The 16,316-nt window shown below is 47.4% G+C and overlaps 1 protein-coding gene across 3 annotated transcripts in view; it reads right to left on the bottom strand.

The window, feature by feature from the left end:
- Nucleotides 1-13,993, bottom strand: part of IFT43 (intraflagellar transport 43) — an 82,126-nt gene extending 68,133 nt beyond the window's left edge. For 2 of the 3 annotated variants that reach the window (XM_043556683.1, XM_043556685.1), the window contains exons 1-2: nucleotides 13,873-13,993; nucleotides 12,668-12,760 (exon numbers count right to left, since the gene is read on the bottom strand). In XM_043556683.1, the coding sequence (XP_043412618.1) occupies nucleotides 12,668-12,760; nucleotides 13,873-13,926 (147 nt within the window). In that variant the 5' untranslated portion in view covers nucleotides 13,927-13,993. Of the gene's footprint in view, nucleotides 1-12,667; nucleotides 12,761-13,872 lie in introns of those variants that run through there. The other variant, XM_043556684.1, reaches the window with a different exon arrangement.
- Between the last annotated feature and the right edge of the window lie 2,323 nt (nucleotides 13,994-16,316).

Genomic DNA, 16,316 nt, shown 5'->3' with positions numbered 1-16,316 from the left:
AATTATCATGGAACACTTCTCTTGAAACTTGTACTGTTCAGCTATATCGCCTCTCCTTCCTTCTTCATGTCTGTCACTAACAATGCATGAGCACAGACTGATGAGACGCTAGGGCAGGACTGCTCCCCAACCTGCCCCACCATTCTGAGCAAAGTCCATTCTCACATCAACAGTTCATCTAATGCTTAGCTAAGAGGTCCCTGACTCTTTAAATACCAATGACCTTGCTACTTTTTCCAACATGTCATAACCTGGAACTGCTCCATCCCTGAAATATCTAATCCCCTCCCTCCTTCCTTATCTAAGAACTTCTTCCTTGGTTTCACTTCCTTCTCCATCAACCCAGCTCACTCCCAAGGTCCATCACGCTATGCCTCCCTCCCTTGCCTCTTTAGCACATTTCCCCCAGAACTACCCCAAAACTGGATCAAGGCACCCATATACCTCCACTCTGTCAATACCCACCTGCTGAGGGCTGTTGGGAACCTGCACAATCATGCAAAGTAAGGCCTACCAGGCTCGTGTTCTGCCTTCTTTTGGCTGGATCCTACCTGGTCTCCCTGCATCGGCCTTACTTTCCTTCAACCTGTACTCCTTACCTGGATGGGCCCCTGGGAATTACGGAGAGTTCTACACAGGAAAGGGATGCTAGGTCTCAATCAGGAGGCATTTTCGACGTAAGCATTGCTGGTACACTGCCTAACAAGCTCTCTGAAGAAAGGCATCTGAATACCTAGGGCTCTTGTAACTATGAGCTATGATTTCTTTCCTCATTATAAATAGGTATTCACTTTCATAGCTCATTTTGAACACATAACTTTGAATTATTTTTCCTAAAGAAGGCCTCCAAACTGTGTAAGCTTGGGGCCCACAAAACCTGGAAGTATCCCTGACCACTGACTGCCAAAGCGCTCCTTCTAAAACGCAAATTTGATCATAGCTCTTCTCTGCTTAAAACTCACACACTGGCACCTGGAGATCGTGAATGGTCTGCAAGCTACCCAAAGGAATCAGAAGTTTTTCTTATATGTTCCTCTTAGAAACCCCAGAATATATAATGATGACTCCTACATCTGTTATCACTAGTTTTCAACTTTCCCTCTTAAGCTCCAGACCAAAACTTTCAACTGTTTACCTGACATACTTCTTTGAAAATCCTGAGGGTAACTCAAATTCAACATGCCCCAGGGGCACCTGGGTGGCGCAGTCGGTTGAGCGTCCGACTTCAGCCAGGTCACGATCTCGCGGTCCGTGAGTTCGAGCCCCGCGTCAGGCTCTGGGCTGATGGCTCGGAGCCTGGAGCCTGTTTCCGATTCTGTGTCTCCCTCTCTCTCTGCCCCTCCCCCGTTCATGCTCTGTCTCTCTCTGTCCCAAAAATAAATAAACGTTGGAGAAAAAAAATTAAAAAAAAAAAATTCAACATGCCCCAAACTGAAATAATGATCTCTTCTTGCTCCCCTCAGCTGAGGCTCTGAAATCCTCGGTCTCGGGGGCGCCTGGGCAGCTCAGTCGGTTAAGCGGCTGACTCTCGGTTTCAGCTCAGGTCATGATCTCACCGTCCGTGGGTTCGAGCCCCGTGTCGGGCTCTACGCTGACAGCTGCAGAGCCTGCTTGAGGTTCTGTCTCCCTCTCTCTGCGCCCCTCCGCCCTCCTCTCTCTTTCTCAAAATAAAGAAACATTAAAAAAAGAGAAATGAATCTCTTCTAAATTCCTAAAACCTGTAAATAAAATGAATTGAATTTAAAAAAACCATCAGTCTCAAAAATATCAATATTTATTCAGTCATGTTAGCTACACGTGGGATAAACTCCAGACTGTCCTTCTTCCTACCTCCAACAGCCAGTCCGCTACCACATCTTATCTATCTTTCCTTCAAAATGTCTATGGGTTGGGGCAGCACCTAGGTGGCCGTGGGTTAAGCATCTGACTCTTGGTTTCGGCTCAGGTCATAATCTCACCATAAGACCGAGCCCCACATCAGGGTCCATACTGAGAAGCCTGCTTAAGATGTTCTCTCTCTCTCCCTCTCTCCTACTCAGGTGTGCGCTCTCTCTCTAACATAAAAGTTTAAAAAAAAAAAAATGCCTATGGGCGCTGACCTCTCTTCTTCACCCCCTTAGCCAGGCTTTAGTCTGCTGTTCCCCACAGTAAGGTACATACGCCACCATAAGCAAGACAACTGGAGGTGGTCTGCTGATGTGCCTTCTAAAAACAGTCGTGCATTTTAATGTGAAACCTCAGACACCTCCACACCGCTAAACCCAACAGACCCTGCTCCCGCTCTCCTAGTGGCATCAAGCACTCTCGACCCCTCCCTCCTTCTTGACACTCTCTTGCCTTGGCTTCTGGATGCCACATGCCTGTGTTTCCCCTCCCTTCACTGGCCCGTCCTCAATTTCCTTTTGCGAGACATTCTTTGGCTGTGTGTTCCTTCCACATGGATGTTCCCCAGGTTCTGTCCAAGGGCCTCTTCTCTTATTACACAGACTCTCCCTTACAGAGCTGGGCTTCCATTTACCACCTCAACACTAATGACTTCCAAATCTCCAGTTCCAGCTCAGGGCCCCGTCCCGAGCAGGTGTACCACACATCAAAGCTTCCTGGATGTGTCCAGCGAGGGGTGTCAGAGGCATCTCAAGCTAACCTGCCCCTAAAGTGAATGCATCATCCCTCCCACACCCACTTCAGCTTCACTGGACAAGTGACTTACTGAGGACCTACAAAGTGACAGGCTCAGGCACTACTTCTGGAGCTTGCAATTAGTGAGGGACAAGGACCTAAATAATCACACAGTTACAAACTGTGGATAAGATGATAGAAAAAGCTAAAAAAAAAAAAAAAAAAAAAGCTAAAGACAATATAATAAAGGGAGGTAATTTAAATAAAAGGGTAATATTCTCATTTAAAAAGGAGTGATAGGGGCACCTGGGTGGCTCAGTCGGTTGAGCATCTGACTTCGGCTCAGGTCATGATTCTCATAGTCCATGGGTTCAAGCCCTGGGTAGGGCTCTATGCTGACAACTCAGACCCTGGAGCCTGCTTCAGATTATGTGTCTCCCTCTGTCTCTGCCCTTCCTCTACTTATGCTCTATCTCTCTCTGCCTCTCAAAAATGAATAAATGTTAAAAAAAAATTTAAAAAGGAGTGATATTCACATTGAACACAGTGGAAAAGAGAAGTCGGAGTCAGCCCAGCAAAGAGGAGGCATGAATATTCTAGGGACCCACTCCAGTCCAGTCCATTCTGTAGTATTCTAGGAAACTATAATAAGTAGGGGACTTCTAGGCAAAGTGAAGCTCGTTCCATGGGACAACAAGCAGGTGGCAGGCGTGAAATGAATCTGCAGATGCAGGCAGGCACCAAATTACACAGGTTCAAGGTAAGGATTTAGGGTTTCTTTTAGCCTAAGTGCAAGGGGTGTCTAGTAAAGGGTCCTGAGTATGAAGTGAACGAGGCACCTCTGTATAAGCCCACTCTAGCTGAACTGCAGGAGGGCAGAAGTACAAAAGATGAGTCCAGGGATAAGGTGGCTGCCACAGTTCAGGTAAGTTAACAGTGGCTTAAGCCATTTCGCCAATTCTTGATAATTTTTTTTCCCTAACAGAATGGCACTGATGGTCATAGATTTTGCTAAGTCTTTGCTCCAGGAACCTTGCCTGAATATGAGTCCATTCTCATTACAACAAAAGTATCATGATCGTGAAAATTTTTACGTACCAAAAAAAAAAAAAAAAAAAAAGATTTCTGAGCACATGCCAGTATTCTACTTATTTCAAACAGGAGTCACATCAAATTCTAATGTTACAACAGAATCTGAAGTCTTTTGAATTGGGTCGTAAGCAGATATGACCTGGGTTGTTAAATTACATGTATGTTCTTTAATGCAAATTAGGGATGCTGAGCTGAGGGTTGTCTTCCCTGAGGCTATGCAACAGTCATGCGTCACGGACACCAACTTGGCTTGTGTCACCAATTCCTGTACACATATTTTTATTAAGCATCTAGCATACTCTTGTCATAGCAGAGTTCTGAATACTTAGTCTCTTATTTTGTGAAATTAAAGGACATTTTCTAAATCCTAGAAGATGGCGACTAATTCAGTGTTACGTCCATTATGGACAGATTTCTCTCCAGGGTCACTAGGATCTATGCTCAGAGGAATCCTCAGGGAAAGCTAAGAACTTTCAGGACATAAATGAAGGGTGAACGCTGTAAACCGCTGGACTATGAGGCGCCCCCTCATAAAGGATGAGCCTGGAGAGTTACAAGGCAGGGGTACTGCACTTGAGCACATCTCTGAGATTTTCCTGACTGGCCAACACAAATGCCTGCAGTGAAGTGTCATGGCTGCACTGAAGATGCATCAGTGAAAGGCTAGAAAAACATGGAAAGGTCAGTCTCCCCTTCACAATATTACCAGTTACTTCAGCGTCATATAAGAAACACTGGCCTCATATGGTTCTTTGTTAAAAAAGACGATGGGGTGGGTTGGGACGATCTGAAAACCATCTCTTTGCTGGCAAAAGTCCCTCCCAACCATTACTCCCTCGCTGGTAGGGTCAATGGCCGCACTAACAAGCCAGCAGGCCACGCTCTCTCCTTCACCTCCAGAACTGGCACATGCTCATCCCTCTGCTTGGGAGTATTTTCTCCTCTGCCCCTTCCTTGGGCTAACATCTACTCACTCTTCCAAGTCTCAGCTCAGATGTGATTTTTCCCTAGACAACCGTTCTGGATGTCCTCAGGGCTCAAAGGGGCGCAATGTAGGTATTCCTGTATTTTGCTGTGTTCACCCCTGCCTGGCACTTAATTCTCTGCAGCCCCCGGATCAAAGTTCTGAGAGGACAGGGAGCATGTCCGGTTTCTCACTGGGTTGCCAGCTCTAAGCACAATGCCTGGCACGTAGAAAATCCTCAGTCTAGTTTCACAAGTGAATGAATGAATAAATGAATAGAAATTACCTTCTACTCCAAGGTCACTGGGGGTCACCAAGGTCACTCTTGCCCTCCGCACTTTCTACCCACATTTCTCCAGAATGACAGAATGATATACGTTAGCAATTAAAGATGATTCTTTGGAAAGACCGCCAACCTCTAGACAGAGGGTTGGGTTTTGAGAAGGAGATGGAAAGAGACTAGCGGATAACTGGTCTGTGGCACAGGCAGAAAGGCCACTAAAGGAGACGAATAAAATAGCTCTCAAGTGGCACCAAGAATTCTCATCAAAAGGCTCCTTCCTCATCCACATGTTTCTGGTCCTATGGGCCAGTTAGTTCTGCGAAATATAAATATCTCCGTATCTTAAACAGAAATGCGATTGAAGATATATGGACAATACCTCCTGATTCTCATCTAACGTGGATGACAATAATGGCTGGCGTGTGCCAGGCACTAGGCCAAGAGCTTTGTATGTGCTCGTATTTAATCCTCCAACAACTGCTAACAGAGAACTACTACTGTTATCTCCATATGATCTGTTGAGATGAGAAGCCAGGCTTAGGGCAGTAAGGAACTTGCCCAGGATATTCTCCTCGTAATTGGCAGAGCGGGGATTAAAGACGAAATGATAATCCTGTCCACTTGTCAGGTTGTGCAGATCACGAGAACGACAGCTAACTTAGCGGGGCCCTGGGCTAAACTCTTCACACTTATTTCGAATTTAGCCCTGCCCACAGGTGTCTGAGAGAACCTTCGAGTGGCATTCAAGCACTATCTTTCACCCCGAGACCCGCAGGAAGTCAGCAAGAGCGGTTCCCTCTGGCTTTCCAGATAGCAAAATGAGTCACGAGTTATTAAAGTGTGTCGTGCGGGGACAATGAAAGAGCCTGAGCCAGCGCTGGAGGAGAATCTCAAGATGCTATTTCTAATGGCGGCCTCTACCCTCAGTTGACATTCCCTCCCACACAGTGGTGGCCCCAGGGATGGTGAGCGACGGACATCGCCCACCCTGAGGGAGAGTTCAAAACCGAAGCATGCGAAGCATGACACAAACATGAAGTGTGGAAAACGCATTCCTCGCGAACGGTTCCCCGTCAAATTCCCCGCATCCCTCTTCGACGACGTTATCAGGAGCATCGTTCAACCCGGCCCATTGGAGCGCGCCTACGAAAAAGGCTGAAAAATGTGACCAATCAGGAAAGTTATTTTTGTGAGAAAGAAGAAAAATGTCACCAAAAAGGGTCAGGAGATAACCCTCCTGGGCTGAAAATAACTGCCCGGCTGGCAGAGCCGTCAGGGAACAGGCGGAGGACGAGAGACGTAATGCAGAGCGCTGAGGGAGCTCCAGTGGAGTGAAGCGGCCGAGGGATGAGGAAATTGGCCTAATTTGGGAACATGAGTCCAACGGCATTGCTCAGATTCCTGCAAGAGAATCTGGCTAACTTTCAGTTCTGCGTCCTAGGAGGAACACTGAAGGGATGGGGGGTGGAGAGAAAGGGAACAGCTGTGACTCAAACATTTCTCCAGACAAGTGGATGAATAAGGGTCGTCAAGCGAGAACCAACCCCCGCTCCAGAAGGATTCCCGGGGAGTAACCCAAAAGCCACTCTCTGCTGGGAGCTCTGTGCGCCGACCTGTCCGGCAGGTAGAAGAGGTCAGGTGGTGGAGAAGCACCTGGCTGGAGTCACAGAGACGAGGCTAGAGTCGGAGATGAGCTGAATGACTCTGGACCAGTCACCCAACCTCTCAAAGTCTCAGTGTCTTCAAAGTAAGATGAGGTCAGGGGAGCACCCAGTTCAAGAGCTCCCGTGAGGCTTACGTAGGACATTGTGTGCAATTAACAGAGAGGTAGCAGCTGTTCCAATGCAAACCAAACTTATTATTAAAAGGACAATCTGCAAGCCAAAAGTCAAGCCGCAAAGAGGTCTAGACCCAAGTGAGAAGGGTTCATCCAAAAGACAGGCCAGCCCTGGGCAGGTTTTGCCCGAGATTACTTTCCGCCAACAGCATCGTCGGGTAATGTAACATCATGGTAGAGAGCGCCCTGGTCTTTTCTTGAAGGAGCTGTGTAAGAGCAGAATCATTTGAATCAACAGAAGGTGAAAGGTCAAACAGAGAAATCCAGTTCAATTCTCAGAGCTGCCCTGACAGGAGGAAGTTAGACACTGCAGGCAGGAAGACACTCACCATGGAATCATCTTCCAGTACAATTCTCAGCAACCGTAATTGTTCAGCACCCATACCAAATACCAAACCAATAGCAAACTGCCAGCTGAACTAGGCATCTACGATCCACACCTGATCTGTGACAGGTGGCCCCATAACCCCCAAAAAGAGAAGAGTGCAGTCATAAACTTTCTTGGTGCTTACTGTTTTTCGAGAGATTCCCGTGTGCCGGGTACTGGGCTAAGCACGTTATGTTCGTTACCTAATTTCGTCTAAAGCAGGAAGTAGAACTCTAACCAACTCCGAGCTAGTAAAACTTCACCAAGAGCTCATCTTTCAGGTGACTCAGTACAACTAGACAGTTGAAGTTCTTTGAAATTATCTGAAATTTCCAGAATGACTAAGCAAATAAAGAGACATTCCCTCTCCTCTCAGAGAGGGAGGAAGCATTTAACAACCTGGACTGCGCCACCGGGATCCTAGAGGCAGAAAGGCCCAAATGGTTACAGAGAAAATGGGCAGAAGGAAAAGATCCAGAAGAGCTGACAAAGGCAACTCAGGCAGGTATCCTGGGCTTTCAGGGCATCTAATCTTCCACCGAACTCTACACAACTTTAAATTAGAAATCTGGAGAGGAATGTGGATTTGTGGTTGTTGTTACTAAAAATAATTCTTTCCTGTCATACCCAAATCTCTGAATAAAACCTCTGTATGAATTGTTTTTTGAAAAATGATGACACATTGGTTGCAAATGGCCCACTCAACAGCCCTTCTCCTCTTCTCCCTAACTCCAAACCCCAGTGTTATGGCTGTGGCAACATGCCTGGTTGAAAAGTCCCTTGAAATTTACGGTGGTTTTTAAGAGCCAGTTCTGACCAATGAAACGTAACTAGAAGTCTACTTGGTGAGGTCTGTGGCTACTGTTTTCCTCATAAGAAGGAACAAACTTAGCTGGCATGCACCTTGAACTCTTCTACTATGGCCCCTCCTCCTACCTAGAATGCAGATCTGATGCCCGGAGAACCACCAGCCAGCTCACAACCATAACAGTGAGAACAAGCCTCGAGCTGCAGGTGGCAGAGTCAGAAGCCAGGAGGCGCCGGGGTAATGCAGGATATTGCCCAGTGACTGCACCTGCCCTGTTCTGCCCTCCACTGGACTTCCTGCTATTAGAAGACTCATGCCTGCTTGATTCAAAAACTGGGGTCAAGTTTCTGACCCGTGTAGCCGAATTCAATACTGAGAGATACACAAGGGTACCTGAAAATCAATCCGTCCTGAAAGACCAGGAGTTTTAAACTTCAATGGAAGTGGCACACGGCAGACGAAACGTGAGTAAATCTGAGCAGGTGTATGAAAGGAAGGAGTGGCAAACTGGACAAGGGAGGCCGCATGTAAGCAAGCACCGGTATTGGCGCCAGCCAGCTCCGGCCAGCTGTCGCCATGGGGGGATGCCGGCCCAGCACTCCCACTGTGCCAGAACTTCTGATTTTATTTTATTTTATTTTATTTTATTTTATTTTATTTATTTATTTTTTTTAAAGCAGTTCTTTTTTTTTTTTCAATGTTTATTTATTTTTGGGACAGAGAGAGACAGAGCATGAACGGGGGAGGGGCAGAGAGAGAGGGAGACACAGAATCGGAAACAGGCTCCAGGCTCTGAGCCATCAGCCCAGAGCCCGACGCGGGGCTCGAACTCACGGACCGCAAGATCGTGACCTGGCTGAAGTCGGACGCTCAACCGACTGCGCCACCCAGGCGCCCCAGAACTTCTGATTTTAAAGAGAAGCCCAGAATCTGGATTTTCACGTGAAGTTTCCTAACTCATAAACAACCAAATGAAAACATTTTAAACTCTGTGTGGATCAAACAAGACATGACTGTATGCCACATTCAACCCAAAGGCTCCCAGGTTTTAATCTTAATAGAGGGGGTTAAGGCAAAATAAAAAGAACATCCAAGTTCTAGAGAGATAATAATGATTAGTAACAAACTGCGAGCCATGTGCCAGATTGTGTGAAGGGCTTACATCTATTATCTCATGTTTTCTTTTCAGCCGCCTGTGGAGGATGTGAAATGATTATCCCCGGCTTATCGATGAGGGAACTGAGGCTGAAAGAGGTTAAATAACTTGCCCGGAGTCCTAGGCTTCATGGGTGGCCGAGCCAGGATTTCAACCCAGGTCCGTATGACCCTGAGGCCGGCGCTCTTCCCCGCTCTTCCTAAGGCATGCCCACACACCCAGGAAGTACAAACACTGCTTTCGATCACTACTAGTTTACCTATGGATAAATCAGTCAGAGCCCTCGAAGGGACTTCCAAGTCAGTTTGACAAGAGACCCAGGCTCACATCCTCCTACGTCGCTGTCCTTTAATAGAAATGGCAAAGCACTGGCCAGTGCCCGTCTATTTCCTAGTTTACCGAGCGAACGCACGTGTGCGTAGTGCTGTTCAGTTTACCAAAGCACCGTCGAATGTATCCCTCTCGTAATCCCCGCAGCAACCTGGTGGTATTGTTGCCACCACCTGCCAGAAAATGAAATGGGAGATTAGAGAGAGGAGTGGACTTGTTCGAGATCCAGGCCATTAGCAGAGCCGGGTCTCAGGCTCTGGTCTGTCCAAGCCGTGTGTTCTCTCTACTCTAGCAGGATGCGCCTCTTCTTCCTCCACCAGAGCGTCCAACTCCACCACCCTGCTTCAAAATCATCATTCCTACTTAACTCTACAGGAACTGCAGCTGTCTGACCGCCCCCAGGTACCATTAAGTACGTTTTCATGGATAGCTCCATCCTAGAATATAGTCAGCGAGAGGGCAAAGAAAAATATATCAAGTCATACACTCTGAATCGGAATGTAAATGGGCACACACACAAGTCTCAGGATCTAATTTTAGAAAGAAACAGCCAAAATGTCCCACACAGCACAGTGAGCATCTGGCCCTGAGGGAGGCTGCCCACATGGCCTTAAACCTCAGTCAGCCCAGGGAGACCAGGAATGCTGCATTTCTGATGCGCATGTCACAGCCAGGCACCGGTTGGGTGAAGAACAGAATGACTTTTCATCATGTTCTCCCAGAAAAATGCTAAGGCCCAGAGGTAGGTATCCCTGGGGAAATCAGTAGGTATTCCAGAGAGGCTGAAACCCTGAAAAGTTCATCCCAGTCTGCAACTTTGAAGTTAGGTACTCACAGGACTGACTCTCACCTGGGAGCCAAGGGGAAGGCGATGGGCGGGTGAACGACGCCTACCTACCCCAGCCTAGAAGCTGATTTGGTGTGGGGGTGACCCAGAGCCTCAAGGCCGTCAGGTCATTCCAGGACGTCCTTCCTCGCCCACCACCTAACCATGATGGGCGGCTAGAATCCCCTTCACAGTTAAGTAGTTAAGCAGACGTGTGATTAGTCCTTCTGGCTGCCAGTGATCACAGGAATAGAAGTTCCATGATGGCAGGAGATTCTGTCCCTTTTGATCACTGAGATACGCCAACCCTCTAAAATGGTACCTGGCACACGGTAAACTTCAATAAATATTTGTTGGACAAAGGAATAAACGATTTGCTGTTGAGATGCATCCTTCTAGACCCACAGTCTAAAGCGGCCAGAGGCCAAGAGGAGACTTCCATTAACCTAGTCACGTGCTTACACAGTTCTCTTTAAAGACATCCACGACCGCAGTTCAAGCTCCCCGACACCCAGTGTTGGGTATATGTGTTCTCTCACCGTCTTCCTAGATTCTACCACCGCTCCCCTGAGCTGTGCTTCCAGTGCGCCACCTCAACCCCCACCCTGCAACCCCCACCCTGCAACACTCCTTCTCAGCTTCTAAGGGCCCCATCGCACACGGTGTACTCCACCCCGAGTCTTTGCACTGTCAACTGCATGCCTGTTCCACACTGGGCACTGTGATCAACAAAGGGGTACAATGGTAAAGCACAACCTGACTTCCAAAAGCTCACATCTTGTGACGGAGCCAGGCAGGTAAACAATTAGAATACAACATAAGAAGCGCCATAATGTAGGTGCTGTGGCCAAAGTCACAAACTGACAACCCTCAGGCCCAATCTGGTCCATATGATGAGTTGTCATAATTGGTTGCTAACCTGTAAAAATGTGTTGCTTTCTCACCACATTTTAGATGGCCAGCATCTCTTGGAGAATCAGAGGATCCGGCAATACCGGGTATTCTCCAGTATCACTAGCTTTCACTAGGCAGTGGTTACCTCTTTACAGGGGACATGTGCCACACACAGCCACCCCCCCCCCCTTCCCACAACCCCTTCCCACCCTCTCTGTACTGCTCCAGGCAATGAGGCCAAGGGTTGGCTACCACTTTTCTGTGCCGGCATGACTGTTACCTTCAAGTAATAATTATTGGTACCCACACTTCTATAGTAAGTGAGAAAGGGAAAGATAAACTGAAAGGGCCATGTACAGAAATGCTGGAGAACTTGCTTCCTAGAAGGGTGAAGAACATCCCAACATATGTGATATGTAAGTAGCTGTGTCTGTGTCTCGTCCCCAGCGTGCTTTGCTCATGCACCTGCCGAGCCCATTATAACGGCTTTGCCGCGTAGATCCCTTCATCTATTTTATACCTGCTAGGGCCAACGAGCTGGATAACTGAGAAGCCAGGTTTCCTGCTGCTTGGGAACTGTCTCGTGGGGCAAACAGATCCATAAAAAGAAAATGAGCACACGACGTGAGAACATATACACGTTCTATAATAGGTACCACGGGCACCAAGAAGAAGGAGCCCTAAGATGGCCTGGAGGAGTTAGGAAGAACTGACGGAGGGATTACCCTGAAACTGACTCTTGAAAAGGGCAAAGTTTGCTCAAATGAACAGAGGAAAAGTGCAAAGGGGCTCTGCGTAAACTTCCAAAAATAGCACCCTGGCATTAAAAGTGTTGCTCATCAGGATTACCCGCCCTCCACAGAGCAGCTGGATAAATTCCCACAATTCCAGGGCACTCGGAGAAGTTTCCAGGAAAGTAAGGCCAGTACTAATCCCCTTCCTGCCTGAAAACTGTAGAAACTGCAGGTCACCGCTGAGAGCAAACGTCCAGTTGTGTAATCCAACCTTACGTCATCAGCATGCCTCACTGGCATTTATTCGGTAGAAATAAAAACCTGGATTTCTCCGGGATTTTCAGACTTCCCAGTTACCCCTGCCTCAGCAAGCTGAAGAACATTCTCCACTGAGAATATAAAGCAATGCAGAAACTACTCTGGCATCAAAGAAAAACGTTCTTCTGTCATTTCTTGCCAAGGAAGGGAATCCCCAAATCAAGACAGGAGGAAGGGCTGGTGTTAACGAGAAGCCATATGGAATACCAAATCCTTGCTGATTAAGTAATTACTAACTCTGGGGCACCTGGTGGCTCAATCCGTTAAGTGACCGACTCTTGATTTCGGCTCAGGTCATGATCTCACGGTTCGTGCTATTAGCACGGAGCCCGCTTGGGATTCTCTCTTTCTCTCTCTCTCTCTCTCTCAAAATAAATAAACTTGCAAAAAAAAAAAAAAAAGCAATTACTAACTCTTAGCATTTTTTTGTAACACCCACCTCTCCAGTCAGAATCGAAGAGGAGTTCTTGTTACTGAGATGATTGTCCACTTGAGCTGACTCCTGCTGAGCTCGGCGACCCATCTTGGGCCCCTGTAAGGAGAGATGGGGAGTGCTGCTGACCCAAACATCTTCGAGCCACTATGAGGACAAGAATTCTGGGAAGGTAAGCAAGGACATGATGTATGAAGACGTGGTGGAGGATGGGATTTGAGTAACTTGAATATATTTCTCAAAAATGCTCCAAACCCTGAAAACAAAGCACCTGACATCATTTCTATTTAATAGGAAAATATGAAATTCCTGGATTAACGATCACAAGTTTCTCTTTTAACTACCAGAGATCTTTCCTACCCAAAGAAATGCAGCTAGACTTTCCTCTAGAAGGAACAGAGATCTCATGTCAGGCACTGGATTAAATGCTTCCCATGCGTTATTCCATTTCATCTTCACTGCAGCACTTTGAAGTAAATATCAACGTCTCCATTCTAGAGATAAGGAAACCGAGATTCGGGAGGGTTCACTTGTTTTAATTAAAAAAATTTTTTATTATAATTGACACACAATGTTAACTTTTTTTTTTTTTTTTAAACCCAGTAAGCAGCTTCATACTCCATTTGACCTCTGGACCCCCAGCTCCTAGCCATTCCTCCGTGTTAGAAATCCGAATCTTGATTTCCTAAATCATAAAACTGAAGTAACTCCCACCTCCTCGTGGGAACTCCGGTCAAGAAAAGGCCACTCCAGCCTGCCTGCCTTCTTTTCATGCGTTAAAACACTGCGGTTTTTACATGAACTTCTGGCAGGTCAAGTCCCACGGAAAAAGCCCTAGGGTAGGTGCAAGTGCGACCCTGACCAGGATCTCCCCGCCACCCCGCCCCAATCACCCTTCAGATATGTCCTTTCTAGGGGAGTTAGCACTCGGGGCTCCAGAAAGCGCAGACTGGCTGGGAAATTTCCCACCGGTTCCGGAGGCCTGCAGGCGCAGGATCTGTTTTCTGCTTTTGGAGAATTTTAAAGAAAGCACACCCCAGGCCGGGGGCGGGGCAGCTGAGGCCGCCTCTTCCTCGGCCTCACCCCGGCGCGGCTCTGGGCCCGGCCGCTGGGGACAGGCCAGGCCGAGGCGACTCAGGGACGCCGAGCCGGCTAGGTCGCTCCTCCCCACCCGCCAAATCCTAGCCCCAAATCCCCAAGTCAATCCTCACGGAGGTGGCCGAGCCGCGGCGTCGCTCCTCGCCTAAGTCCAGCACGTCCTCCATCTCCGCGGCCGCCTGACGTCACTTCCTGGAAACCAAGCGGCCCAGTCGCGTCCCTGACGATGGCTCCGCCCCTTCATCTCAATATTTAAAGGATCCGTGGCATCATTCCTGGATTCCGTGTGCCCCCTTTGAATTTAAACCAAAACTTCCCTAAACTTCCTCGCTTGACAGTTCTGGAAGAAACCTCCAGATATTAAATCCCACTAAGGCTGCTCCTGTGGGACAGTGAAAAAATGTTAGTCTTTAAGAACTGTCTACACTTGTAGATCTGTTTAAATATTATTTAGTGCAGGGTTGTCTGGGTGGCCTAGTCGGTTGAGCGTCCGACTTTGGCTCAGGCCCTTTCTCTCAAGGTTTGTGAGTTCGAGGTCTGCATCGGGCTCTGTGCTGACAGCCTGGAGCCTGCTTTGGATTTTGTGTCTCCCTCTCCCTCTGCCCCTCCCCCACTTGTGCTCTGTCTCAAAAAGAAACATTAAAATTTTTTTTTAATTTAAATATTAAGTGCAAAGCATTAGCTAATAGTAGTAATTAAATTTATCCTTCCTATATAGCCCTTGCAATGTACAAACGATCTTCACAGTTATTAGCTCACATGAAGGGCATAATAACCGTATGTGGAAAGACAAGATGAGTTGTATTGTTTCCATTGGACAGTAAAGAAAACAGGCTTACAGGTGGGGGAGTGTGGGGGGGTGTCAAATGCAAATAAATAGTTTCTAACAGAAAATGCAATATATATAATCTCTGACTTCAAGAACTTTACGAAGAGGCTGAACGAAGATGTCAAATACCTTAGTAGTAATAACATTCAAAAGCATAAGTAATCTCTCCAACAGCCCCACAAAGTGAGCACCAGTGATATCTGCATTCAACAATTGAGGATAGATACTAAGGTGCAAAGATGTGGCTTGAGGGAAATCATCTGAGTGCTAAGCAGCAGAGCCAGTTCCTTTTTTTTTTTTTTTTAAGTTTATTTACTTATTTTGAGACAGCGACAAAGAGTGCACATGTGGGAGGGGCAGAGAGAGGGAGAGACAGAATCCCAAGCAGGCCACATGCTGTCAGCACAAAGACCAACGATGTGGGGTCAAACTCACAAACCATGAGATATCAAGAGTCCAAGAGTCGGACGCTTAACCAACTGAGCCACCCAGGTGCCCCCACCAGGTGCCTTTGTGATACCAGATCTTACAAGAGTACTTTTCTCCTGCACATATTACTGGGTACCAGCCATTCTCCTAGGCTAACCGAGGAAGATATCTCTCCGATTCCCAGCCTAATGGGGCAAGCAAGTTGAGTCTTCATTGATTCTTCATGTAAGATCCCCAAGTCAACACCACTGGCCAGGTCCCTGGTCCTGATCATCTGGAACCCCCAGAGAGATGGTCTCATGGTCCTGAAAGTGAGCAAGAGCCCCGATATCACGCTGGGCATAAGGTCAAGATGACCACTGCTAAAACGTGAGGACTTGAGAGTGGAAGTGGCACCCCCTAAAAGTGGATTGCAAGCATTTCTTCAATACCCAATAAATTACTCAATTCAACCGGTCATCCACACATGTTTACTGGGTAGGGCCGTGTGTTCACATGCCTTGTGACAGCAACAGCACTGCTTGGATGTCAGAAGATTTGAGGTCTTATCCTGGCTCTGCTAATAACTACCTGTGTGGCCAGGCAGAGCCCTCTGGACCTGTCTCCTCCCTTGTAATTGCTCTTAGAGATTACCCTAAGATCTGATTCTCAATGAAAATACCCTGTTAGATTTTAACCTGAAGAAACATCCATTGCCAAAATCTGAGACAGATGAAATATAGGCTCCGATGAATCCTTTGTTTTCTTCTTCCTTGGTACCAGATGAGGAAGAAGGGCTTACTCTTTGGATTTTTCCAAAATCCATAACCTACTTCCCTGCATTGTGTGAGCTCATAGCTACACTGCCACCACCTTAAAGCCAGTTTTCAAACCTTTACTCTCACTTCTTCCCTGCCTTGCTGAAAGCAAAAGGTGCCTGGTGCTCACTCTGGGCAGAAAGAAGCTCTAGAATGGTGGCTTCCAGACCTTGCTGAGCACCTGAATCACCTGTGAGGTTTATTATACTACTCTTTTTTTTTTTTTAAGTTTATTTATTTTGAGAGAGAGAGAGAGAGAGAGAGCAGAGGAGGGGCAGAGAGAGAGGGAGAGCGAGAAAATCCCAAGCAGGTCCCGAGCTGTCAGCAGAGCAGGACGCGGGTCTCGAACCCATGACCCCATGAGATCATGACCTTAGCCGAAACCAAGAGTCGGATGCTCCACCTACTGAGCCACCCAGGCGCCCCACCTGTGAGGTTTATTAAAAACACATGTGCCAGGGCCCCACCCCTGGAGGGTGATTTGGTAGAGGTGGAGTCCAGA

Source organism: Prionailurus bengalensis, chromosome B3, assembly GCF_016509475.1.
Source record: "Prionailurus bengalensis isolate Pbe53 chromosome B3, Fcat_Pben_1.1_paternal_pri, whole genome shotgun sequence".
Classification (NCBI taxonomy): Eukaryota; Metazoa; Chordata; class Mammalia; order Carnivora; family Felidae; genus Prionailurus; species Prionailurus bengalensis.
This window is presented reverse-complemented; position numbering and strand designations above follow the sequence as displayed.